Raw genomic sequence first — 25,611 nt, 5'->3', positions numbered from 1 at the left:
TAACCAATTTTTGGTAGGCTAATCAAACTCTAACCTAAAATGCAAAATCCCATAAACTTGTGATTTTTTTCCAGGCAGATTTTTCAGTACATCTTGATCTACGACACTTGCCTTCCAATTGCTTGAGTTTAGGCGATGCTGCAGTTAAACAATATGGAGCAAGAAAAAAGACCCAGTATGACACTGCACTGTTGGATCAGCCCCATCTCGTCTGAGTGCAGAATTAATCAAATTACACTTACTGGCAGACTTGACAAGTGACATCAGACTGCAGTCCACCTGTGAAGATTTGGTCTATGATGCAGTTACAGTGGTTGGGGTTGTTGGCCTTCTTCCCATTATCGTCACCTGCAGGAAAGCAAATGAAATCTTTGTAATACATTCTCACATGTGCCCCATCAGTTCATATGGGCAGTCTGGAATCTCATATTCATTGTATATTTAAGAAAAGGGATCAAGAATGTGTCTCTGGTAGAGTACAAAATACGGTGGAAAGAAGTTTAAATGCAATTTTGTGTTTCAGCAGAGATGAGGCTTTAAGGTAATGTGGACATCCAGCCAATCTCAGTTCTACTCGGAGATAAGCCCACTCTTGCTTTGTAGAGAGATTCGCTTCGCTCTGTCAGGTATGAGGGTTGGTTCCAAAGCTAAAAGGTGCTGCCAAAGTGGCTAATGAAAACCACTAACAGGGCCATTGAGTGGCATATGTAGTTGAATAAACAGACAGCCTATGCTGTAGCAGCAGTGATTTCCACACAGGTATAGCACACAAGTGCGCTATTTTCTTACAAAAAGTCCTGTGGCACCTTACAGACTAACAGATGGATTGGAGCATAAGCTTTCATGGGTGAATACCCACTTCGTCAGATGCACCCACGAAAGCTTATGCTCCAATACATCTGTTAGTCTATAAGGTGCCACAGGACTCTTTGTTGCTTTTTACAGATCCAGACTAACATGGCTACCCCTCTGATATTTTCTTACATTAATTCAGACGACAGGTTATGCAGAGATGAAGATAATGGCTATTTTTAACCGTGCTTCCTTAATCAGCTTGCCAGAGCAAAAGACTAAAGTTGTGTTAAGGCTCCATTAACCTTCAGTCTGATGCCTATACCCCTATCCTTTCATCATAAACACTGTCCTTGTGTTCTGAAGTTTTCATCAGTAAGAAAATGAAAGATAGTCTAGCCTCCCAGAGAGCATTTACTATAAGGTAAAGTCATGTCTACTTCAAGCTTATTCATGGAGAGACTAAAGCTTCTCTGCTTTCCAGTAGGTGAAAGTGCATACCCACCTTCTAAGCATTGCTGCCAATAACGTATGCATCGGAGGCATAGCAATCGGCTTTGTGACTGGGATCCTAATGGCATTAACTGAATGCAGCATTCATAAAGGTTTGGTCTAGCAATCACAATGCAGGTCTGATTACCAAGAACTCTAAAATACAAATCTCTGCTCTGATACACATTCTTTTTGCAGCTTTGGGCAATTCTTAGCCTCTGTGCCTCAGTTTCCTCATTACTAAAATGAGGATAATACATTTACTTTTCAACCTTACAAGGTTGTTGTGAGGATGAATCAAAGTCTGCGAAGTGCTTACTCCTGTATCTACAGTAGGGTTTTTGTGGTTGAAACAACACATACACATGGGTGGAACTAGTTCACAACAGCTGGTAACTATTTCGTAAAGTATGGAAAATTTTTCCAAAATCCTATTATAACAGAGGCTGCTAGCACAACTAGAATTAGGTTTTTGTCAGGTTTCCTAGTATCTATCCAGTTAAAAAAAGAAGTGCAAACACTAAAAATTGGTTTAAACTATATTTTAGTTTCGGAAATGAAATACACCTCTACCCCGATATAACGCGACCCGATATAACACGAATTCAGATACAACGCGGTAAAGCAGCGCTCCAGGGAGGCGGGGCTGTGCACTCCAGTGGATCAAAGCAAGTTTGACATAACGTGGTTTCACCTATAACGCGGTAAGATTTTTTGGCTCCCGAGGACAGCGTTATATTGGGGTAGAGGTGTACTAAGGAGGCCTAGCACTCAATCAACAGAGCTCCTTAAAAAAAAAAAAAAAAAAAAGGGGGGGGGGGCGGATTTTCAATCACCAGGACAAAAGAGCAAACTAAAAGCACACAAAAGCAGAAAAAATTAGAGTTACATTTCAGGTATTTTAATTTGGCTTTGATTGTTTACAATAATCTAACAGCAACAGATTTTAAAACTGAAATTATGGAAAATTGTTGAAAATATGAATTGATTGACTGACAAAAGTTCCAACCTGTGCTAATGTGGAATAAATGAGATAAGACCATAAGAATGGCCATACTGGGGTCAGACCAAAGGTCCGTCTAGCCCAGTATCCTGTCTTCCGACAGTGGCCAATGTCAGGTGTCCCAGAGGGAATGAACAGAACAGGTAATCATCAAGTGATCCATCCCTGCCCATCCTGGTTAATAGATGAGAATTACTTAGCCACACTGGGTCTTTTAGGTCATTTATATTCTACATGGCTCAGAGAAGTTCTCAGCGATTCTGCAGCTTCTTGCCTTACAGGTACTTCTGGTCACTAAAACACTCAGGAATCATTTGCAAGAAAGAGAAACAAATGGCTTAAGTAAATAACATTTAAAAAAAAAGTTAGAATACTGTATATACATTTCAAGTAGATTTACAGTCTAGTTTTAGAACAAAGTGCTCTTGGCTGAAAGTTGCTTCAGCCCCTACCTTGGGAATTTTATGATTAGAGTTTCAACATGTGGATTTCCAAAATATAGGTTTCAGTTAACGTATCCTGAACCTAGAACCTTCAGGATTTTTAAAAGGTTTAAGTTATGCTCAAAGGTCAAATCAACCTAATGAATTCTTAAAGAATATAAAACCTTGCTGTTCACCTTTATAAAAGACCATTTATAATTTGTAACACTACACATGGATTTTAATAATGATTTAAGGTATTTTATCTTCGTTTTTAAATCTGCATTTCAATTCCCCTTTAAAGACACTGTAGAGATAGTTACGTCACTATAATCCCACCATCTGAAATTGATTTCCCCCCCTTTTCTTGTTTTGGAGTGGGCAGAAGCAGAGAAACAGGCTCTACAGATTTTCATTGGCCCTCAGGTAATGTCCCTGCTGCATACTTTAATAGACAGCCATTGCTGCCCACAGGAGAATAAGAATACTCCCTTTTCAATTACACAAGTCAATTAGGCTCAGTGATGAGGGGGTCTCAAAAGAGTATCTTGCAAGCTTGTTCACAGCTAAACAGAAGGGGCATTACCACTCACATCATTTCCCATGACATCTGGTTGGAAAGAAGGAAAAAAATAATACTGCCACCTCCTTGCACTTGTCAATATATATCTATATCTATCTATATATAATAAAGGAACTGAGAAAAGGCAGGGAGAGGAAACATATTATGCATCTGAATACTAGCAGCTGCAACTGATTGTGCTGTTGTATTTAAGGTTGTATTCAGCATATTTATCATATCATGGGGTTAATTCTACATTCACAGGCTTATACAATAGCCATAACAAATCACACCATGTACAACAGTAATTTCTTATAAAAGAAATCAGCCAAAATAGGTAAGAGTTTTTTTTTATTTAAAAAAAAAAAAAAAAAAAAAAAAAACCACCACACCCCACAATTGCTTGAATATATGCATATACAAATTGCTCTGATTAAATCATAAAGGTGTGTCCCCTCCCCCCCTCCCACTGTTAAACAGCTTGGATTTAGATTAAATGTAAACATTCTATAATCAGTCTAATAGTGTAATCATTTCCTTAATTTGGAAAACTGAAAGAGTGGCTACAGTTCACAAGTAGTAGTTCCTTTAAGTATATTAGATGTTCCTTCATATGCATACTAGATACTTTTATAGAAAGGCCATAAAATAATCATCAGCAAACATTATAGTAGTATTTGCATGTTCATTTCTCCAGAGTCTGACACTTCTTTAAAGGTATCACATTGCTTTGTCTTACAACTGTAGTTTTTTATTTTTAACTAAAAAGGGGACACATCAGAAATTAATTCCACCATCTTAACTTTGGAGAGGTGCTATGAACACATGCTTGTTCCATACCTCTGTTGAAAAGTTCCATTCTCACAAGCAGGCAGTACTTACTGAAATTTATAAGAAACTTAGAAGACTAGAAGTTTTGCAGATTTCTCTCCCTTACCTGCTCACAAGAACTGGGCAGAGTCAGGCAGAATGCGTGACAGTACAGTGCAATGTGCACACCCCTGATCCCCAAACCCAGAATTCTGGGTTTGGGGATGTCACTTAGAATCCAAACTTCTCAGCTACGTGGCAAACGTTGTCAGGGGGGTAGGGGCTGACAGGTTCTTCAGAATCAGGAGAAAATATGTATAACGTTAGGCTCAACATCAGACCTGTCAATTTTGACAATGACCCTTTAAAATTACTGGGCTGTAAAAGCTAGCGTCTAAACAGTAATGTGATTTGAATTTAATTTTTGTATGCAGTATTCTACTGCATTTTGAAAATGCAACTACTGTAATGGACCAGCTTTTGTTCATAGTTCAATCTGCTCAGTTTGTTATATGCCATACTACAGCTCAGTATGTTTTCCTTTTTAGTGACTCAGGCATGCATCTGCTGCTACCAATTTGTGCCTGTGCTACTCTTTGCTGCTTGGTTGGGGGTGTCCTTGCAACAAGAAATGTCAGTCAGTGGGGGCTTTCATCTTTAACGGGGACCTCCAGAGGCCTGAATTTCAACCTTTAACTGTGGTCTTGCACGTAAGGGCTGGCCTACATATGGAGCTATTCCAGTATAACTGTTCTACTGTTCCAGCATAACCCCACATGTGGACTCTTATCCTAGGTTTAGCAAATCCACACATGGAGTTATTCCAGACTAACTACTGTGCTTTAAATTCACACCCTACCTTAATCTGAAGGAACTTTCAAGTGCAGCCAAGACCTAAAGAAGAAAGAGAAACTAACTAGGTACAAATTATCCTAAGTTCTGCTATACCATTTCTGGGATACATACTAGGTGGAAACAAAAAATGTTCAGATGTTATCAGCTGCATTTTTCAGGGGAGCTTGTAGGATGGGAGCTCTTAGGTGGATTTCTTTCAAAGAAGGGGTCATTGAGATTAGACTGATGTCACCTTAAAGCTAATTTTACAAATTTTCAGGCAGGGCAGCATTATACATTTGTACTTTTCTCTAATAGAAGTTTAGAGATTTGCAAATCCCAGAGAATCCCACATCAAATACTGGGTTAAGCTGTGAACAATGCCTTTACATCTGAGCTACTGCATAACTGTATAAAAACGTATGCAATAGAGGTCAGGGAACTGTTCTACACATTTTCTGTACCTTCTTCAGCTCAGGTCAAGACTTTAAAGTCTGCAGATTAATTTGTCATACATGGTTATTTAGAGGTCTAAGTCTGAAATTTATGATCTTAAGATACATGCCAATGGACTGCCTCGTGTCCAGTTTACTCCTCAGGCAAAGTGCAAGATGGGAAAACAGAGCAAGATCTCACTGCCTGCCCAAGGCAGTCTGAGCTTTAAACCCACTTTGTCTTGTTGAGAGGATAAGATCCAATAAAGAACAAAGCCTGAATCTCAACAGTGAGCAAGGTGGTGGAAGTGGCCCTCAGCTACAGCATCTGCAAGTGCCCAGATACGATGCCGCCATAATAACGTAACCATTAAAATTACCCTGGCTAGTGACGCAGATACAAAGAACATTGCCATTTATTAACCTGCATGATATCTGGCTGAAAATGCTTAAGAGCCCAAATAAGGGTTTTTTAAAGCTAGAGGCAGAAGACAGCAATGCACCATTCAGACTTCAGGTAAGGGTCAGGTGCCACCATGAAGCTACTGGATTACCTATTTTCAAGGACAGAGCAGTATGCGTTTTGAGAAGAGGAAAGGAAGAGTAGTAATCAACAATTCACCAGTTTTGTCTCCCCAAAGACTCTCTCTTTTGCTAATCCATCCTTTCGGCTGGTGAGAGCTCAATCTAGCTCCCTTTCCAACATGTCAATGCTGCTTTTTGGATTGGCCCATTGGAAAGGAATGGTGTACAAGGCACAGGTGCTACACAAGCAGGCCTGATTCTCAGTTACTCTAAGTTACTTTTATGCTATCCTAGCAGCAGAAAGGGGCTTTAAAGCGGGGGAAAAAACAGACCCCTGAGAATACCCATGCTTAGAGGCCTTTCCTGACCAATGTAGAGCTGGCATAAAGGCTCTCTACCAGCCCTGCTCCCTGGCATGGACGGTGAATCAGGAGCATGGCTGGAGTGCACTGGTGTACGATTATTCCGTGTTTCCCAGGGCATTAGGGGACAATGGGAAACAGAGCATAAATTAAACCAGCTTCAGAGTTTCTCTGACTTACGTCAGGGGTCAGGCAGGCTCCTGCATGGCCTGAGAATACATAGCTTTTAGCCACCTTAATTACACACTTCCATGATCCCCCTTTCCACTTGAAATGAAGAAAAGGGTAACTCAAAATCAGTGCCTCTCTCTCCAGCTTGGGGCCCAAACAAATCCACACCACTCAACATACTATTTTCCTGAAGACCGTCAGGCCGGCCTAGATATGGACCTTTAGCTTCTTAGGTGTATACTGGGTCTGAAACAGTGCTGTAACGTTTAATTTTTACTTCCTCTAAATATTGGTGGCCTACGTTTTACTATTCAAGCGCGAAATGGAGTGTGCACATAAGATACTCCAAACCTCCCTCTGTTCTCAGGGTGAAGTGGACAGTGCTCTAAGAAGCTGTGGAGAGAGTATGGGGAAGAGATAAAAGATTAATCTACACCAAATAGCTCCACTACCCCTCACTATAGTAGTTGAGCAATTATGCAGTTTTCGGCATCAAGGCACCATGAAATTTGGGGGATTCCAAATTGATGGTCAGTAGTGACAGAGCGCTGCCCAGCAGCAGGGGCCCTGAACAAAGAAGTAGTGTTTGTGACTCTACACTCAAAATATTTTGATGGTAATATTTGAGGTAGATTGCTACGGAACTGCAAGCCTCAAAAGCTCTGTCTATCCAATCTGAATTTACACTACTGGCACAGGAGGAATATCTGATTAGTGCAGCATTAGTATGCATAATCTCACTAGCAGCAGTATCTTATGAGTACATAAATATATGTAACAGGACGGTTTTCACATTATATAGCCAAACAACCCATTTCCTCCTGAAACAGTTTAAAGGGTGTCCATACTAGCCTCCTGGTTTGTGCAGGAATCAAACAGTTCAATAACTATCTGACTGTACCATTTACCTCGCAACGACGCAGTCTGCAAACCTACATCATCCCCTAAGGATGCCTCCGTTTCTTCAGAAATTGAGCTTTAGAAACATAGATGTCATGGTCCTGGCATCTACACTTCACCATTTACAGTATTATAATACAGTTTGATTTACCTGCATGGATGTAACCAAACCTTGGTGTAACTGTTGCACAGCACTGATCTAAAGCTAGCATTGGACAACATGGTAAACTATATAGTATAGCTGGAACCTTACTGACAGCTTGAAAAAGCTCAAGAGAGATGTGAAATGCTCCCACATTCATCTGAATGAAACAGCTCTGAAGCCTAATGACAATTTGAATGTCCTCTATTGCCACTGAGTATTTTAACAGAGCTATGCAGCCACTGTACTTCACTGCTTGGTTGGAAAGGGAAAACTTTCTCCTAGGCCTGTGGTGTAAAACACCCTTGGCTTGAATAAATTTCTGGCAGAGTGGGTGGGTGGAGAAGAGTAGAAAGCTTCTGTGATGGGCTGAATTGATCCAGAGGTTTTAGCAGTGGTGGGGGAATCTTGGGGAAGGCTCATTCTAGAGTTAGTTCCGTAAGGTTTATCACATAGGTACGTTACCTAAAGTTACTACTTGACTCAGTTGACAAAATATTTTCAGATACTTGAAGTTTAATATTAAAAAGATTATAGGGACCTTTGCTGGCAGCTGCAAGCTTTCTCATTACAGTTTCAGGGAGAAAGTTGCCATTCGCACTTAGACTTGTCAATAAAAGCCCAAGAAATATGAAGTGGCTCGTAGCTAACAGATGAAGAAGCGTCAAAATTTGTAAGATCAATGATTCCGAGACTTTAAAAAGTCCCAAAGAAAAGTGTTCATGTTTCCAGACTGCTTCTTCAGGATCAACAGAAAATGAGGCCAAAGTCCAGATAGAATCTATTACTTACATACACAGACACCCATTCCCTCTCTTTGGGAAGATACCTTGTCTATTATTAATCTGAACAAATACATTCATTGTAATTACCCAGTATATTCAAACTTGCATTCCATAATGTACAAGGGTATTTCAAAGATAAAAGCCAGACATCAAGACATCTCAGAGAAGCAGTGGTATTCTTCCCTCTGATAGTCCTCCTCTTGTAAACCTCAAAACTCATTTGAGGCGTTTTGTAAAAGTACTGTGTACGCCTACAGTGCTCTACAACTTCAAAAACAACAGCATCTAACATTTAAAGCAGCAGATTGTTTTAAGTGCAATAACACCTCGTATCTAAATCAAATGAGTGACAAGACAATAAATTTAGACTTATGGAGTATCAATTCCCTTTATGCACATCAAATAACTAGTTTAGCTAACTGTGGGTCAGACAAACATATACAGTATATTCTCTTCAGTTCATAGATTTTGTATCTTAAACCTTTCTTAAAATCTTGTTAGTTCATCTTTAAAAATGCGCTAATGAACACTTCAGCACTGAATGGATTTTGAGGTAAGGGTTCCATTCGCTCTTCCATTCATAGTCTGTTAAAATGTTGTGTATCACGAATACAGTACTATAATATTTAAGCAAAACAGTCTTGGACACTTACTTTGCCTCCTTTTGTGTGTTTAGTCAGTACCTTATTGATGCATTGAATAAGAGTTTAAAATACCTCAAGTATAAATAGAATTTGGATGGCAATTTAAATTACAAGATACTGACTCACATAACCAATAAGAAAAGGGCAAGCTCGTGACTCAAACCAATATGTGCTCGCTCTCTCTCTAAATGTGGGTATTTTGGCAGGAGGAAAAGTCTGTTTGATAGATGTATATGAGAAACGCAAAAACACATTTAAAAAAGACTTGCTAAATAGGGAGAATACTGTGCTGGAAGATCGTTTACCCCACTTAAGAAGAGATCTCTAACTTTTTTTGATTCACTATTCCTTGTTCATTGACATGCCAGTACAAGCCTTACCTTTGCAGTGTCTGTGTAGCACATCTAATGCAGCAATGAGGAACTCGTGTGCATCCTGTTGCTCGTACCCTGCTAAATGCCGTGCATGCGTCCATACCAGGTGCAATAACCTATATGGAATGTGAGGAGATCGGTGCCCAGAGTAAAACTGCTCAAAGCAAAGAAAAGGACATGATTGTTAACATGATACACAGTCTCTGTGCACTTAGCCATAAAAGAAGTTAGTGACTGGAATTAGGCAACTGAAGTTGAATGAAACTTTAGTTTTGACAATCTCACACTGAAATGTTCAGGGCTGAACAGTTTTTTTTTTTTTTAAAGATATAAACAGATCCTCCAAGTAAGTGGTTTGAGAACAGAATACACTGGACACATTATTTAAGTTATAGGCACCTTTTATAGTTTTCATTCTTGCAGCTTCCTGTTTTTGTGGTCATTAGCCTGCATTATGAGTAATGTCATACTGAGGACAGAAATGAGCAGTACTCAAATCTGCTTACTCTGGAGAGCACGCTGGAATCTCTAAAAACGTATTTGCTCTAGATTGAAGACATACCCACACATGTAAGGAGTCAACAAGCATATCTGTACCTTCTAAACTTATGCAGAATTAGGAAAAACAACAACAGTAGAGGCCACTGGAAAAAAATAAATCAATGTTTACTATTAACTACCCCTAAATACCAATGTATGGTAATTGCTGGCGAGTAGTGGCCACTACACACTAAGGTCTGTATATAAGGGGAAATTTACTGGAATATACATACCAGTATGTCATGTACTGCTGTCAAAGCAACATAAGCTAAACCAGAAAAGGGCATTTTTATTCCTGAGTAAGTGTGTCCACATGGGAAGTTACACCAGTATAACTATACTGCTATAGTTATAGTAGCATAGATTTGCTGGTAAATTTCCCTACACAGATAATCTCTGTGTAGAGAGTTCCTCCTGTAAATATAAAAGTTCAATTCCAAATTTACTAACAGAAGTGACATTTCATTTCAAACAAGTGAAACATGTATCATTTGACCTCCCCTGACCTTTGAAGAAACGTGCCCTGCAAGGCCATGCTAACTGTTGACAAGACCTCAATAAGTGACACTACTGTTTATGTTTGAGGTATATTTTCCAACAAAACTCTTCCATCACATAAAAAAGAATATGCAGAGGATTTAAAAAAAAAAAGCAACATGGGTTATCTCACTACTGTGGGGAGAATTTTTTTTTTTATTATTATTATTTCTGGGTTTCTCTTTGCTCTTTTCCTGTGAGCTTTTTCACACCAGTAAAATTGCAAAAACTGTGCTGCAAAGCTGGCTAGAGGAATTGTAGTGTCTCTTTTGGGGTTAGCTGTAGTTGAAACAGTCTAGATTATTTTGTCACTAGTCCTCATTTCTGTATAAAGCTCTGCTGTCTTGTCAAATTTCTCTGCAAATAAAGTTCTCTTCTTCTATAAGCCCCTATCTTCTCAATATCACTGCAGCCCAACAATGCAAAACAGCCTTCTATAAATAAAAGGATCAATAGGTAACTCTGATGCCAACCAGAATGACACCAGGAGACTGGAGCGGTAATTGAAATCTGCCGATGCAGCTACTGTTCAACATTATTCAGGAAACTGCAGCAATAAAACTTCTCTGTTCTGTCACTCCTGCAATTAGTCTCAGAGCTCTCTGGTCATTTTAACCAAGAGCACTCTCCATAATTACTCCACTGCAGACACTCGACCTGCCAGCAGACTTTACATTCTTTAGTGCTTCATTAGGATGAAAGGAATCTAAAAGAAACTATCAAATTATTGGCTATTACCATATGGAAACTGGAAACACACCCCATCATAGTACTGTTAAATATACAGTACAAAAGCGTCTCTCATACTATATTTAGTAATACTCCCTATGCCTTTTACTTAGCAAATTTTTACTACTTACAGACAAGGATGCTGGAACAATTTGTATAGTGGAGGTGCTGAAAGCTATTGAACCAAAACTGTAAATCCTGTATATAATGGAAACCACTTCAAGCCAGGGTGACCAGATGTCCCGTTTTTAAAGGGACAGTCGTGTACTTTAAGCCCTCCTACAGATGTCCTGACTTTTTCTTAAAAATGGGCAAATTTTCTGTTGTCCCGCCCCCAACAATATTGGTGGGTCCCGCTGCTGGCTGGATCCCTGCTCACCAGCCGCCCACCCACTAGCAGCGAGGGGGGAGGGGGGCTCCAGTGGCTGACAATGGGGGTGGGCGTGCAAGGCTGGTGCCAGGGCAAAGATGCAGCGCATGGGGTTGGCCGCTGCCCCTGCTGGTCCGCTGCCCCTGCTGGTCCGCTGCGTGCTGGCTCTCGGCCAGCAGGGCCCTGCCCCAAGTCCCATTTCCGGCTGACACTGGCTGTGCGCTGCGGTGGCTGGTGAATGCGAGCAGGCACCAGATGGTGGCCAGTTACGTGTCGCCTCTGCTGCCCACCCGTCGGCCCTTTACGTGCCCCCCCTCTCGCTTTCCTCTCCCTGCTTTGCCCCTTCACCCCCTTAGTCCCGCTGCTCCTCCATATCCCACCCGGTGGGGCATGTCCTGCCCCAGCGCTGTGCAGAGAACCAGCCCCTGGTTAAAGCACTCAGCTCATCAACAACCTGGCGGGCAGGCTCCTTCCTTCCCCTATGGCTGGGCTGGCACCCCAGGAAAGCCCCAAACCCTCCAGCCCGGGCGCAGGTGCCAAAGCCCCACACAGCGCTGGCATGGGGAAGCCTCTCCGCCCCTCAGCTAAGCTCTGGAGTGGTGGTCGGTGAGTGATTTCCAGACTGTTCCTGCCCCGAATCTGCAGGCTCCACAGCAGCCCCTAGGGAAGGGGCTTAGCACCCTCTTCACCCCCCCCCCCCGCCTCCAGGGTCCTGCCTCGAGGAAGCACAGTGCTGCTCCATCCCCTAGGCACCCTCCTCTACTAAGCCACCTCTCTGGCCGAGTTCGCTGAAGCCCCTGCAGTCAGGTTCCCTGGGCCCTGGTGCACAACGCAACCTTAGGGCTTAACCCCTTCCTGCCTGCACTATAGCCGGGGGGCAGCTGGGTTATGTAGGTGGCCAACAGCAGCCTAGAGGTGTTAGCTGCCTTTCGGCACTGTGCGGGCAGGAAAGGACAGGCTGCTTCTAGCCACATGCCGGGGGGAGAGGAGGGAAGAAGAGAAGAGCTCTGAAAAAACATAGGTCAGGTCATCCCCTGCCCACCTCCTCCTCCTCCCCTGTGCCTGGAAGCAGCTCCTGTCCCTTCCCTCCAGCACAGTGCCAAAAGGCTGCTGCTGGCCACATTCTGGTGTGAATCCTGGCAGAAATCTGGGGAGGGGGGCATGCGATCCTGCATCCCCTCCCTCCCCCCGATGCGACCTGGGGAAGATGCAGCGCCAGGTACCAGGAGAGGCAAGTCAATCACGGGGGCCCAGCCAGGCAGGGAGGGCTGGGTAGGTCAAAGAGAAGTGTATGGGAGTGTGTTTGTGGGGGTAGGGGTGTGTGTGTCAAGAAGGTAAAGATAAGAAGATAAATAAAAAGACTCCAACTATGCAGTATCTCTTTTTAACAGGGACTCAGTCAACTTAATACTAATTTGAATGTTTGTACTGCATAGTGCTGATTGATTGCCGTTGAACTCGCCTGAATATGAGTAATTTTTACCAGGTGTCCATATTTCCCTGTGCCGAATATGGGTCACCCTACTTCAAGCCAGGGAGTGCGGCAGCACCCCTCGCACACCTAGTTCCAGCACGTATGCTTACAGAGTACCAACGTAAGTGCAATTCTATAGGCACATTACCTTCGTGAAATAGAAACAGATCAATCAATGCCAATATAGACCCTAGAAGGATCTGACTAATTGCATCTTCTACTGTGGTAAATATTTATTTTTCTAATTTTAGAGTGCGCTTACCAAAAAAATGTAGACGTATGTGACAAAATGTTGTCCCCATGTTAACTGAATCGTTCTCCAACCTACAAAGACCACTGTGTCCCGCTCCATGTTGAGAAATGGAAACATAGTTGTGCTTCTAAACCTTGAGCTCATTGGAATATAATTTGTGTGCTTATATCTAAAGACTAAAAGAATCTCACTAAGGGAAAACTACTAAAAAAATCTTTCATCAGTAAATATTTAAGTGTTAGCATTATTGTATATTTAATCCTTGGTATTTTAAAGTTTTGTCATTACTGATTTTTAATTATAACTACTGTAAGGTTCTCTAGTGCTTTAAGTATTTCAGGAGACTCTACTGCAAAGCAGAACATGGAAAAGGGACTTTGCTGCATACAAACATATGCAGTCATTTAGTTCTAGAGCTCAGACACTACAAAGAGTTAACAGAGCATACCAGGTACAAGGCATGCTTATAAGCACACCCTGATCTCTTCTGCGCTTTTGAAGGTGGCTAACAAAAATGTGAGGTTATGTCTTTTTTGCCTCTTTGTGATGTATAAAATGGCCATAAAGATGGTAAGTTTTTTTCCAAAAACCTTCAAAAATCTGCCATTTATTCTCTTTGAAATATCAAGAATGTCAAGTCTGGTCTTCCTTAGTTTTATTGGCGAACTCTTTGGGGCTCTCAGAGATGTGTATTGTGGGCCTTCCACCGACCTCAACTCAAGGGGTAGTAGTGCAAAATCCTTAACAGAGACATCTATTTCTTCCAACTGTTTGCGGGCTGAGGTCTCCATTTTTAGATATGCCCTGCCCTAGTATTTTTACACTCATGAAAAAAGCAACAGAAGGTCCTGTGGCACCTTTGAGACTAACAGAAGTACTGGGAGCATAAGCTTTCGTGGGTAAGAACCTCACTTCTTCAGATGCAAGTAATGGAAATCTCCAGAGGCAGGTATATATCAGTGTGGAGATAACGAGGTTAGTTCAATCAGGGAGGGTGAGGTGCTCTGCTAGCAGTTGAGGTGTGAACACCAAGGGAGGAGAAACTGTTTCTGTAGTTGGATAGCCATTCACAGTCTTTGTTTAATCCTGATCTGATGGTTTACACTCATGGTTATCTCTAGCAGTAATGTATATCGGATTTTTAGATTTCATCAGACATTTTACACAATTAGCACTCAGCAGTAATATACAGCAACCTCGACTCATTGGACAGAGCTAGAACAGGTAGACCCCACAGGCTATACCACTGCAGGGATGCTCTTCTCCCACCAAAAATGGGTGTGTGGAGGTGTTCCAGCTATGGGAATAAACAAAAGTACTTGGGCAATCTTGCATACATACCAAATTAACATTCTCTCTGCAAGTAAGGCCTGGTCTACACTGGGAGGGTGGAGGGGTGCCAATGTAAGATACGCAACTTCAGCTACGGGAATAGCGTAGCTGAAGTCGACGTATCTTATTTCGACTTACCTCACGGCACGGGATCGACGGCCGCAACTCCCCCGTCGACTCCACTACTGCCGCTCGCCCTGGTGGAGTTCCGGAGTCGACGGGAGTGCGTTCGGAGATGGATATATCGCATCTAGACGAGACACGATGAATCGATCCCCGATAGACTGATCGCTACCCACCGATCCGGCGGGTAGTCTGGACGTACCCTAAGAGTTCTTATAGGCCTAACTCCTGTTTTGGACTCCATTCCAACTGGAAAAATTAAAAGCTTCATTTATGAATTATTTTTCAACTTAATAATCCTAAATAGATAGGAAATCTACAGTGGAGGATGGGGGAAGAATATGTTTTGGGGTCTAATGCCAATATCTATCCTAGGTCCCTCAACACTCAGGAATGTTTCATGCAACTTGGAAGATCTCAATTTCACAAGCATGGATATAAATTCTATACCTGTTTTAGAAGCAATAATTTATTATGGTTTACTGCATGGGCACAAGTTCCGTGGAACTTTACTGTGTATGGAACTTTAAGGATACCATAGGATCGTGAGGCGTTTCTACTGTATAAATCTACACAGATGCTTTGCTGAGCATATGGCATTAATTCCCATAATGTCTTCTTTCTACTTTTCTTTAACTCTTGACTTTATAAAAACATTGCCTAGACTCTCAAATAGAGGACAATACTGTATGTGCCCAGTAAAGCCCCAGTCTGTGATGTTTGGCATAAAGGCCTTAAGATACTTTTTCTTCCCTTTGTGAAGGTTTCAGCCAGAATTTATTTAGTTTTATTTTCTACACAAACCATTTCAACACAGCCTAACATCTTAGACATTAAAGTAATAAATCTTCTCATTCTCCTCTTTTTCCTGTGTGTTTCTAGTTCTAAACTCTCTCTGCCTAGTTGTACTGTATTCTTTTGCAGACTCGCAGGGGTGGGTAATGACAGGAAAAGAGAAGGCTTTGTTCTTTACATTGTGTGAGTGCATGCACCACAACCTGCAATATCCCCAGGTGTTCCCGCTATTCTAGTCACATAATAGATGGAGAGAGACACCCTGCTAATCATGCCATATTGCAAGGTCATTCTGTAAAGTGAATAAATATCCTCTAGGGACTAGACCATCACTGAACTCATTTTCATTGGTAAACCAAAAGTAAACACAAGTGAAAAGCTAGTACATGAATTCATTAAGCCAACTAGCTCAATGAACAGATTCTATAGGTTTTGATTTTTGATTTTTTTTTAAATCCAGTTTCAACTATATTGGCCATTCCCAAATCCTTTTTATTCTCCCTGCTATGCAGTACAACTGGTTTCATTACATTATTATTTCACTGAGAGGTAAACTGCATGAGCTAAAATGTTAATAGATGCAATTATACATTTTAAAAACAAACACCAGAAATTTGATGCGGAAATATTTGCAAAGCTGCGCCTAGTGAATTTATAGGGAAATAACTATTCCCTTGATGTAAGCAGTGACAAACAGCTGACACCTTCATTGCTCACCATCAATCTATTTCAACCAGAAGGAACTTGTCACTTCCAAACATGCAAATGCAGTGGACATATATAATGGAAAAACCACTGGTACAACCTACACAACTGATCCTAAACTGGAGAGCAGGACAACATTATTTCTTTAGGGATCACAATGGGCAAAATTCACTCTGATTTTCAGATGGCAGATCTCACTTTTTTGAGTTTTCTAAGCTGAATTTATTTGCATGCTCTCACTGGAGTCTCCAGCATTCCATTTGGATAAGATCACGCCTTCAGGAAAAGGGGGGTGGAGGAGCGATAAAATTAACCCATTATCTGACATTTAATAAGATGGCTTGAGACAACAACATCAATTAACCCCTGAGGGAAAGCCAGGTAAAAACCAGATCACACTGAAAACCAGAGATAGAATTTGAACTGCAGTTGCCCTGGTAATTAAATTACAAAAGATTCCTTCATAAGAGTCACACCGCTGAATCTCTATTGGTTAGCCCTCCCTGATCACTGGAAATGCAACAAGAGGGCTCCTTTCTGTATAAATGCATGTGTGTTTTTAGTGAGGGGACTGGAGAGAAGCCGTTCAGTGCTTAATTATAAGACATTAGATGGAAATGTGGGTGTGCAGAAATTCAAAATGCTCCCACAGGGAAAAAGGGGCTTCTAATAAAAATGCTGAGAGATTTATCAAATATAGCCAATAATATAATATTTACTATTCACAGACAGGAGAAAATATTCTGGAGTTGGGTAATCAATAGCACAGTTTTGCTTCTGAGGGACTGGGTGTTAAATTTTTACTTCTACAGGCTTGTGTGGTAATTCTCTCTCCCATATCACCTACAGTATCCCTCCCCAACATTAGACTCTTACAATAATCTAAATACCTCAATATGAGGTACGAAGATGGACACAGATCACTGCAGTCCTGTCTCTACAATCTGGTATTTTAAACAGCTGCAATTCTATACTCATTCATGGTATCAGAAGCCTCACAATATGAATTACACAAGAATCTGTGAAAATATAGGTATGGATTTTGATTGGAGGAAAATGTAGGCGGAGATTTTCAAAACTGCCTGTGGAATTTAGAAGCGTAATCCACACGGAAATTGATGCAAGTTGTGCATTTAAATCCTCTTCGGGACTGGGACAGTTTTTTGGTTCCGGGTTTGTACGATGCCTAGCACAATGGGGTCCAGCTCCATGAATGGAGCTCCTATACACGACACCAAACCAAAGAATAAATCACCATCCCCAGCTCCCCAGGCAGCTTTTCCAATCTCACCCCCAATTCATGACATGGTAGTCATGTCCCCCTCTCCCATCCACCCCTTTTTAAAAGGACGGTAGTGCTAACAGACCACCAAAATTATTACAAGCCAATGGGATGACAATGTTTATATCAATCTGATGAAGGCACATCAAGATGACGGTAGATGGTATTAGTACCTATATACTTGGCTTTTTACAAATCAAATCAGATTTGCAAATTGATAGCCAACAGAAATGGGTATTTACACTCAGTGCCTGGAATACCTACCTATGCAGAGTGGTATCCCCCTACCCTTGCTATTCTGATTTACCACATCTAGTATGAATTATCCTCTAGCTGCTACCTACAGTAGCACATTTTCCTTCCCTTCCTTCCCTCCCACCTCTAGTCCAACATCCTCAGTGGTAAATAGGAAATGAGCCCACATACAGGAAGTTTAATATGTAATTAGGTAATGTTTGTAACGCACTTTGAAAGCGTAAATTGCTATATATAAGTGTTAAGCACTATCTCAGAAACCAACAACTCCCTAGTAGAACACTTAAAAAAGGACTTCACTTCCCCACTCAAGATTGACTGATCTACAATAAACAGGAGAGTTATCTTTGGCGAACTGAAACCTACTGAATAGCAGTAAATAGATTTTAGGTGTGCCTGGACTTCTATGCCATGAAATATAAACATACAGGCGAGTCTCATCTTACGCTAGGGTTACGTTCCGCTGTCAGTGCATAAAGCGAAAGTTGCGTATAGTCAAAATTACATTGAGTGTAATGGCGGGCGGAATCGCCCGCACTACAGGTACAGTATTTAAATTGTTATTTTTCTTGGTTTTTGTTTGTTTGTTTTTTGTTTTTGCTGACCGCGCAAAGCTGAATTTGCGCATGTTAAATCCGCGTAAGATGAGACTCGCCTGTATACTAAAATACACTCTGAATACAGATATTATTTCGAAGCAACATTCACCTACCTTGTAACAGCATAAACTACGGTTTAAACCAAGGAAAGAAAAGTTCTGAGCATTTCTTTTGCTTACCATGAAGGCAGGTCTCTCACGAAGGGGGAAAAGGCACAGGGCAGATGAAGAAAGTTCATCTTAAAACCTAAAATCAAAGTCGCCTACAATCCTGTCATGTGGCCTTATATTTCTGAGTCAGAAATAAGACTGCAAAAGTACCTTCAACACAGTGACTCACAAAAGTAAATATCTTTCAATGCCTATCATGCAGCAAAAGCCTACTGAGAGGAGGTGGAAACTTCAGAAAGGTATATTGCAGGGGTCGGCAGCCTTTCAGAAGTGGTGTGCCGAGTCTTCATTTATTCACTCTAATGTAAGGTTTCGCGTGCCAGTCATACATTTTAATGTTTTTAGAAGGTCTCTTTCTATAAGTCTATAATATATAACTAAACTATTGTTGCATGTAAAGTAAATAAGGTTTTTAAAATGTTTAAGAAGCTTCACTTAAAATTAAATTAAAATGCAGAGCCCCCCCGGACTGGTGGCCAGGTCCCGGGCAGTGTGAGTGCCACTGAAAATCAGCTCGCGTGTCGCCTTCGGCACGCGTGTCATAGGTTGCCTACCCCGGTATACTGCAAAGCCAGGCATTTTATTGAACAAATGGAAAGAGTATATGTACAAACAGGCACTGGCCTTTGTTTTTGGTGGTGGGTGTTCCTCTTCGCCCCCTTTCCCCCTGCCCATGTGCAAGCAGTGGGAGGGGTCTCAGGGGGAAGAGGCTGGATGGGGCGGGGCCTCTGGGGGAGGAGGCTGAGCAGGGGTGGGGCCCACAACAGATTAATCCGGCCCTGTGGGTGCTGAACACTCCCTATTTTTTTTTTTCGGTGGGTGCTTGAACCCTGGAGCACCCATGGAGTTGGCACCTATTTATGTACACAGTGTACATACTGTACCAACATGGTTGCTTCCAATTATCCTCCTGCAATTAGTGTGTTTTGGTATAGAAGAGGCTAGCAAATGTTTTTAAAGGAAAGAATACAGAGAATTAAGATCCTTACAGTATTTACACTAACTAAAGTAACTCAGTGCCTTAAGCTACAATGGTACATACTCTAGTTTCGCTCACTCTTCTCTCCACCACCAGAGCCTGTTACAGATTCCTCAGTTAGACCTTGGACCTTATTTATAAGATGCACTCACTTAGCTTTAACAGTGCCCTTACAAGGTTTCAGACTCGGTCCTTACTCAGACAACTCCCAATGACTTCAGTGGCTGCTTTGCCTGAATAAGGACCACAGGATTGGATTCAACTATTCTTTGACGACAAATTCACATTCCCTTTTTATCACTGTATTTTGCCATCTGATAATGTAAATGAAATTTATTTATGATGCCTCTCTGCATCAGAAGAGTTGTGGAAAGTTACAGGGTGATGCTGTAGTGGGGAACGGCACTCACCTCCTGAAAAAGTGTAGACATTTCACAGACCAGACATGAGCTGGGGCTTTGCATTTCACATTTGTGCCTGTCGGAGAGGAAGAAATCTCGCAGTAGTGGAGTGTGGGTAAGTGCCTGGACAATACAGTTCATAAAACATGTGTTCCCAAGATTGATTAGCCCTCGTAGACCTATAAAGAGAGAAAGGGAAGGGGAAGTACAAGTACTGCTGAGTTAAAAACAAAACTGAACTGAGCATTTCAGTCATTTGCATCTTTTGATATTCAAAATGCTGCCCCCCAACGTCTTAGAAGATTTTATATCCTGTAAGAATTTATGACCAATTCAGCCACCAGTAAAGTAGAAAGTGCTACAAGTGCTACATTTTTTTGCAATGCGGGTTTTGTGGGGCTAGGGAGGAACCCCAAAAACAACCCCCCCCAAACAAAAAACTCAATTGCCACTTGTTACTGATCAAAGAAGCTAATGGTTAAAGAGTATGGTAACAGGCATGCTCCAGACACCTAGAAAGACACATTTTGTCAACATGCCACAATGTTGATCAACTGAAGCAAATAAAAATATTCACAGCTTATCACAAAAGATTTTCTTAATGTAGGGCACTAGGCCAAAAGATGCTTCTGTAATTTTATTATGTACCATTTTATCTTGCAATAACAATTTTCTTGTCTGAAACACATCGTAGATCACGAGAAGGGGGTTGTTTTTCCTACTCTGCTGTGCAGATGAGGAGATGGTGCTGATGGTGGCAGACTGTACCCAGGCCATGAGGCCAGTTTATAACAGTGCTGATTTTACAGAGGCTGGCTGTCTGAACACAGCACCTTTAAATTAAGTAAAAGATTCTAAGGATGTTGCTACCTAGCTCAGCTCAAATAAAAAACAAGCGAACATTAATTAACAGCACAGAGATCTGGGTTCAACCCCACAGAAGCCAAATGCAGGTATGCCCTATAATGCCCAGAGATAATATCTTTAAGCCAAGATGCTTAAAGAAAACCCCCTTTGTTGCACACCACGAAGAGGCCACAAATGGGGAACGCTCCAAGATTCTGACACAACCACCTCTATGAAGTAGCTGTGAGCCAGAAAGAAAAGCATCATGAGGACGAACATGATTATTTTAAATATACAACGATCCTCAAAGACCCTCCCACAAAACAAGAGAAAATGCACTGGTAGATTCCTCCACACTTCTGATATTAGTGACAGGTAAAATGAACGCCTTTCCTCTTGTGCAATACAAATGGAGCTGTTGGAGGCACTGCAAACCCGAGAAGAAACGATCTGCCAGAACTGGAGAATTTTCCTGCCATTCCATGAAAAGACACCAGATGGCAATGCGGAGGTGATTAAAAATGCTGCAGTTCTCTTGCAATACACCAGATAGTGCTCAAAAAGCTTCCTTCACCAGGAGGGGCGTGTGGTCCCGTTGCTAGGTTACTGTAGACATTACTGTGTTGAACTGCATATTGAATTTAGGTGATGGATACACAGCTCTCCTAAATCATCCCTCCAGCATGCAATATGACACTGCCCTGCCCCTCCAACATCTTGTTGCTTCTGTTTATTCTGTAGTGCAGCGCATAAAGTTTTCCATTTACATTACAGTAATTTCTGTTGGGCAGGAAGCACACTGTAATCATTTGTTTTATTATCACGCTGGGAGGCAGAGCAGCTGAATGAGCCACATTAGCAACTTGTTAAATAGTTAATTTGTCGTAGCACACTGAAGTATAGTATGATGCTGCAGACAGCTTAACAATCCTCTGACTAGCTCACGCGTCTCTGTGCATCATGTCGAGATACAGAGATATTCATGCTGGGGTAAAAGTCATTGTCTTTGATCAACAGTGCTTTCTTAGCCCCTCCTGTTATCACTAGATTAGAACTAACTATATTTGCTGTGCAATGACTGAGGCCTTGGGAAATCCCTGGCTGGGGATATTTAGCACTTGTCTGTCTGAGCAGCAGTGCTTGTCTAAGCATGAGAAAGTCGCTTTCCATTTTCCCTTGCAAACATTAGCCCCTATAATTAGTGACAGAATTGAAACTAAGTCTGTGCTGTACAGAAGCCTGTGACGGGATCCCCGGAGGCTCTCTCTATTTAGTAGAAAAAATAGTATTGCACATAGGTATTTATATCCTATTACTTTTGTTTTTGGTGTCTGATTTAGTGCTTCCAAATAAAGATAAACAGTATAGACAGCTTTTTTTAATTCATTTATTGAGCACTGTATATTACATGCCTCTGGCTGAACCTTGCTTTGCTATGATCACAGGCAGCACCTTCTTCAAGATGGTCACCAGAAGACAAGCCGCAGATTTCCCTATTCAGAAGGCTGGCTTGGTTACTCTCTACGTGGTTGCACAAATTCTTCTGATGTCAGTTTTGCATGCGTCCAAATGTAGTGCTTCATATGGAGCCATAATAGCTTGACTGAGTTGAGATATGACGACCTGGAACACACAGAGATAGTGCTGAAATTTAGATACCCCTGACCCTAATGACCACTCTGCAAATGGAGCTTTGTAGAAAAAGATGTGGACTTACTTGGCTGGGGTGCACACTCAGTGTAGCCCTCAGGCAGCAATGAATGCAGCAGCCACAATATGATTTGAGTTGTTTTCTGAAAAGAAATAGTACAGTACATTGAATGAGAGGTAAGATACTGCACCACAGCTCAATGTTCTCCTGTAATGATTACAGCATCCTTACCTTGGAAAAACACGGTCACATTTTATGTACATCAGGTCAACTGTGGCTGAGACTTGGTTCAAAATACTCCTGTTTGTAATTCCTGAAAAAGAAAAAATGATGTTGAAGACATAACAGGTAGTGTAAAATGAAAGACTGTCTTAGGGCAGAGATGCCTTATGCTGTACCTGGGCCATAAAAATCATAGAGGGGCCTCTGCCTCTCCTTATAATCTAACCCAAGAAGCTTAGTGACTTGTTTTGTGATGTCTAAGCTGACTAAAATACATGGCAATATGTTTAGCATGCTTCATATCATTAGAAGAAGAAGAAATCCAGAAACCTCTACTGCATCGTCCCTTCTTGCTTGGGGCAACCATTCTTCATCAGTATCTGACCATAGGACAGTGCCTGTGGGGAGGAGCGGATACATTTGTTAAGACTGCCAATGGCATTCAACTTTGAGCTAACATAACTGGCTGCTGTGTTGTGCAGACTCTTTGCTGTATTTTACAGTACCTTAGTTTTCTATGTTTCCATTCATGCTTGCAGTGCACTGTCTCTGGAGTGGACTTGAGAAATGCAGACATTGAAGATGTACAATACATATTATAGGCACAGACCTGTGTGTTTCTGGGTTGTGAGCTCATTCTGTATAATGGTATTGATTTCTTTTTTAATATTACTGTCGGAGAAAGGAAGAATTGGAAATAAATGAATACCATCACTGTGAAAAAGGCATACCGTAATGCATGGTACAAATGCAAACAAAGGAAAAAAAACTGTGTGGCCACTCTTCAGCACCCTACATCATGTGTCTCTTTTTAGTGGTTCATTACATAATGGACAGGCAGGATATGAATGATGCTAGATCTTCAACACCTTGAGCATGGATTGTGCATCTGAGAAATGTAGATATCCCTTTTTCCAAAGTTCTCAAAATTGGGTGCTAACCACTTGCTTTACCTTAGTAATCTGTAGTTCTTCACTCTTCTTCCATCAACATATTTTTTTAAAATTGCTTGTTATAGAGAGACCTACAATATTGTGTTACTGTATACTTAGCAAGAATGCGTGGAGAATCAGAACACTGGTTGTTCATGCCCACACATACAGGTAACCTAAAACAGCAAGGGTTTCACTACTGGGAGATCAGCAACTGTGCAGACCAGCATTGGATTGATAGCATTTGAAAGGAGGACCACAGCCAAAGCAACGCTATGAATCCACAAGCATTGCGCGCATCCAGTCAAGCCTTTAACATGCTTTCTGGTTAAGGCATAAATTGTGACCATCACTGTTGATACCAGTTTCTGGGCAGATATGTTAAGGCCAGAGGACAGGCCATCCTGACAAAGAGGTACCATGTTGAAACCCAGAAGCAGCTCAAATTGGAGAGTCTGAAAGTATGACGTTTAAGTACAGGTCCTTGTGCGGTTACACTAGCATGAATAACTTAGTTCTCTGCCTGGCATCAGTGGCTTCTTGAAGCTCTTTCAAACAACTCTGGAAGCCAATACAAGTAGAGAAAGTTCCTGCAGAAATGCTCGAGAAAGTGATCCAAAAGGTCATCCCTGAAAATAAACAGGAGGACTTGGCAATGAAGGTTTCCAGAAAACACAATTGGCCACCCAAGATGGGCCTTCCAGACTACATCCATGCAATGAAAAGTGCAATATCATTACTGTACATCTTCCTGAAGCTCCGTTTCAGAGACACACGGCCCTACTACTTAGTAGCAAAGAACTCACAGGCTTTCCTCTGCCACTCCCACCTCTTCCCCACACTGTTTGTTTCAGGTGCAGACAATACATTACCAGACCAGATAAGTGATAATGGACCTCAACCAGGCTTGAATGGAAGTGGAGGCTGACACACTTGTTACTATGTCCCACCATGCCAGCAGACATGTTATTTGTGCTAATTGTGGTTGATGTGATTAATGAGATAAAATCATTTTCATAGATTCTGAAGAGGGAGTCAGTACACCAGTGCTCTCTGTTGGGGCATGCTACAGAAACTAGAAATTCACAGAGAAAACACTGAATGACTGGCATGTAAGCCTACACAGGAAAGAGCATGACCTTTTGTGAAATTAGTGGTCACTTTGGCTGTCAAAACCTAACCACCAACATGCATTTTTGATTAATTCTGATGCTTCTAAAATGTTGTCTGGAGGCTTCCACTTCTTCATTGTTTAGGGTGGTGTGTTCCTTTTGAGAGGGCTGACTGTGGTTGTAAGTACTTACAATACACCAATCAGAACAGTAGTACCTGAGCACCTCCCAAGTTTTTTTTTTTTTTTTTAAATTTACTGTACCCTCTCAAGACCCCTGTGAGGTAGGGAGGGTTATTATCCCCTTGTGCAAAATGGCATACAGGTCCAAATCACACAAGAAGTCTGTGGCAAAGCTGGAAACGGAACACACTCTCCTAATCTCCAGTTCAGTGTCTTAGCCATAAGAGAAGTCATTTCTCCCTCTTTGTGTTTAATGGTCACTTAACAAGGTTGCTGTGGGCAGAAGGAATTCTGTGGCTAGGAAAAGAGATGCTTAGTAAAAGCAGTTGAGAATCAAGTTAGAGTAGATTTGTATCTAAGATTTCTTGTAGCATGGTTCATGCGCGAACTAGAAGATGACAGCCGGGAATTCATTTAGTTTGTCAACAGTTTAACACAGAGCTACAGTAAAAATTTCATCACAGCCAAGCTTAAAAAAAATCCAACCACAAGCCTCTAGACTAAATCAGCGACTCACCTTCTCCTTCTAATTACTTTAAGAGAACAAACACCTTAATAGTCTGCTGTAAGGAAAAAGGGTTTCTGCAGATGCTTGGTGTCTGGGAAGGTGCACTAGTTACCTTCTTTAAACGCCAATACAAATCTCTCTTATGCAGGTAGAGTTAGGATGCTGAATTTATTTATCACCACTATTTATATTACTACTAACAGGAGGCTTCTGCAGACAGCAGCCCATATTTTGATGTGGAAATTCCCCACAATTAATTCTGAGATTCTACTGAGTTCTGTCAACATCATAAGTCACCTGCTTTTGGAGAGATGAGGGAGGAAGAGTACTTTATTGTTTCAGGGAAACAATAACCAGCAGGA

General features: G+C 41.5%; 1 protein-coding gene across 2 annotated transcripts in view; it reads right to left on the bottom strand.

Annotated features, from left to right (window-relative positions):
- Positions 1-25,611, bottom strand: part of USP22 (ubiquitin specific peptidase 22) — a 193,136-nt gene that overhangs the window by 14,949 nt on the left and 152,576 nt on the right. For both annotated transcript variants that reach the window (XM_005289042.4, XM_005289043.5), the window contains 3 exons: positions 19,806-19,975; positions 9,259-9,406; positions 243-348 (listed from right to left, as the gene is read on the bottom strand). In XM_005289042.4, coding sequence (XP_005289099.1) covers positions 243-348; positions 9,259-9,406; positions 19,806-19,975 — 424 coding nt within the window. The remainder of the gene's footprint in view (positions 1-242; positions 349-9,258; positions 9,407-19,805; positions 19,976-25,611) is intronic.

Source organism: Chrysemys picta, chromosome 10 (assembly GCF_011386835.1).
Source record: "Chrysemys picta bellii isolate R12L10 chromosome 10, ASM1138683v2, whole genome shotgun sequence".
NCBI lineage: Eukaryota > Metazoa > Chordata > Testudines > Emydidae > Chrysemys > Chrysemys picta.
Note: the sequence above shows the minus strand (reverse complement) of the source record. Positions and strands in the feature narration are given on the sequence as shown.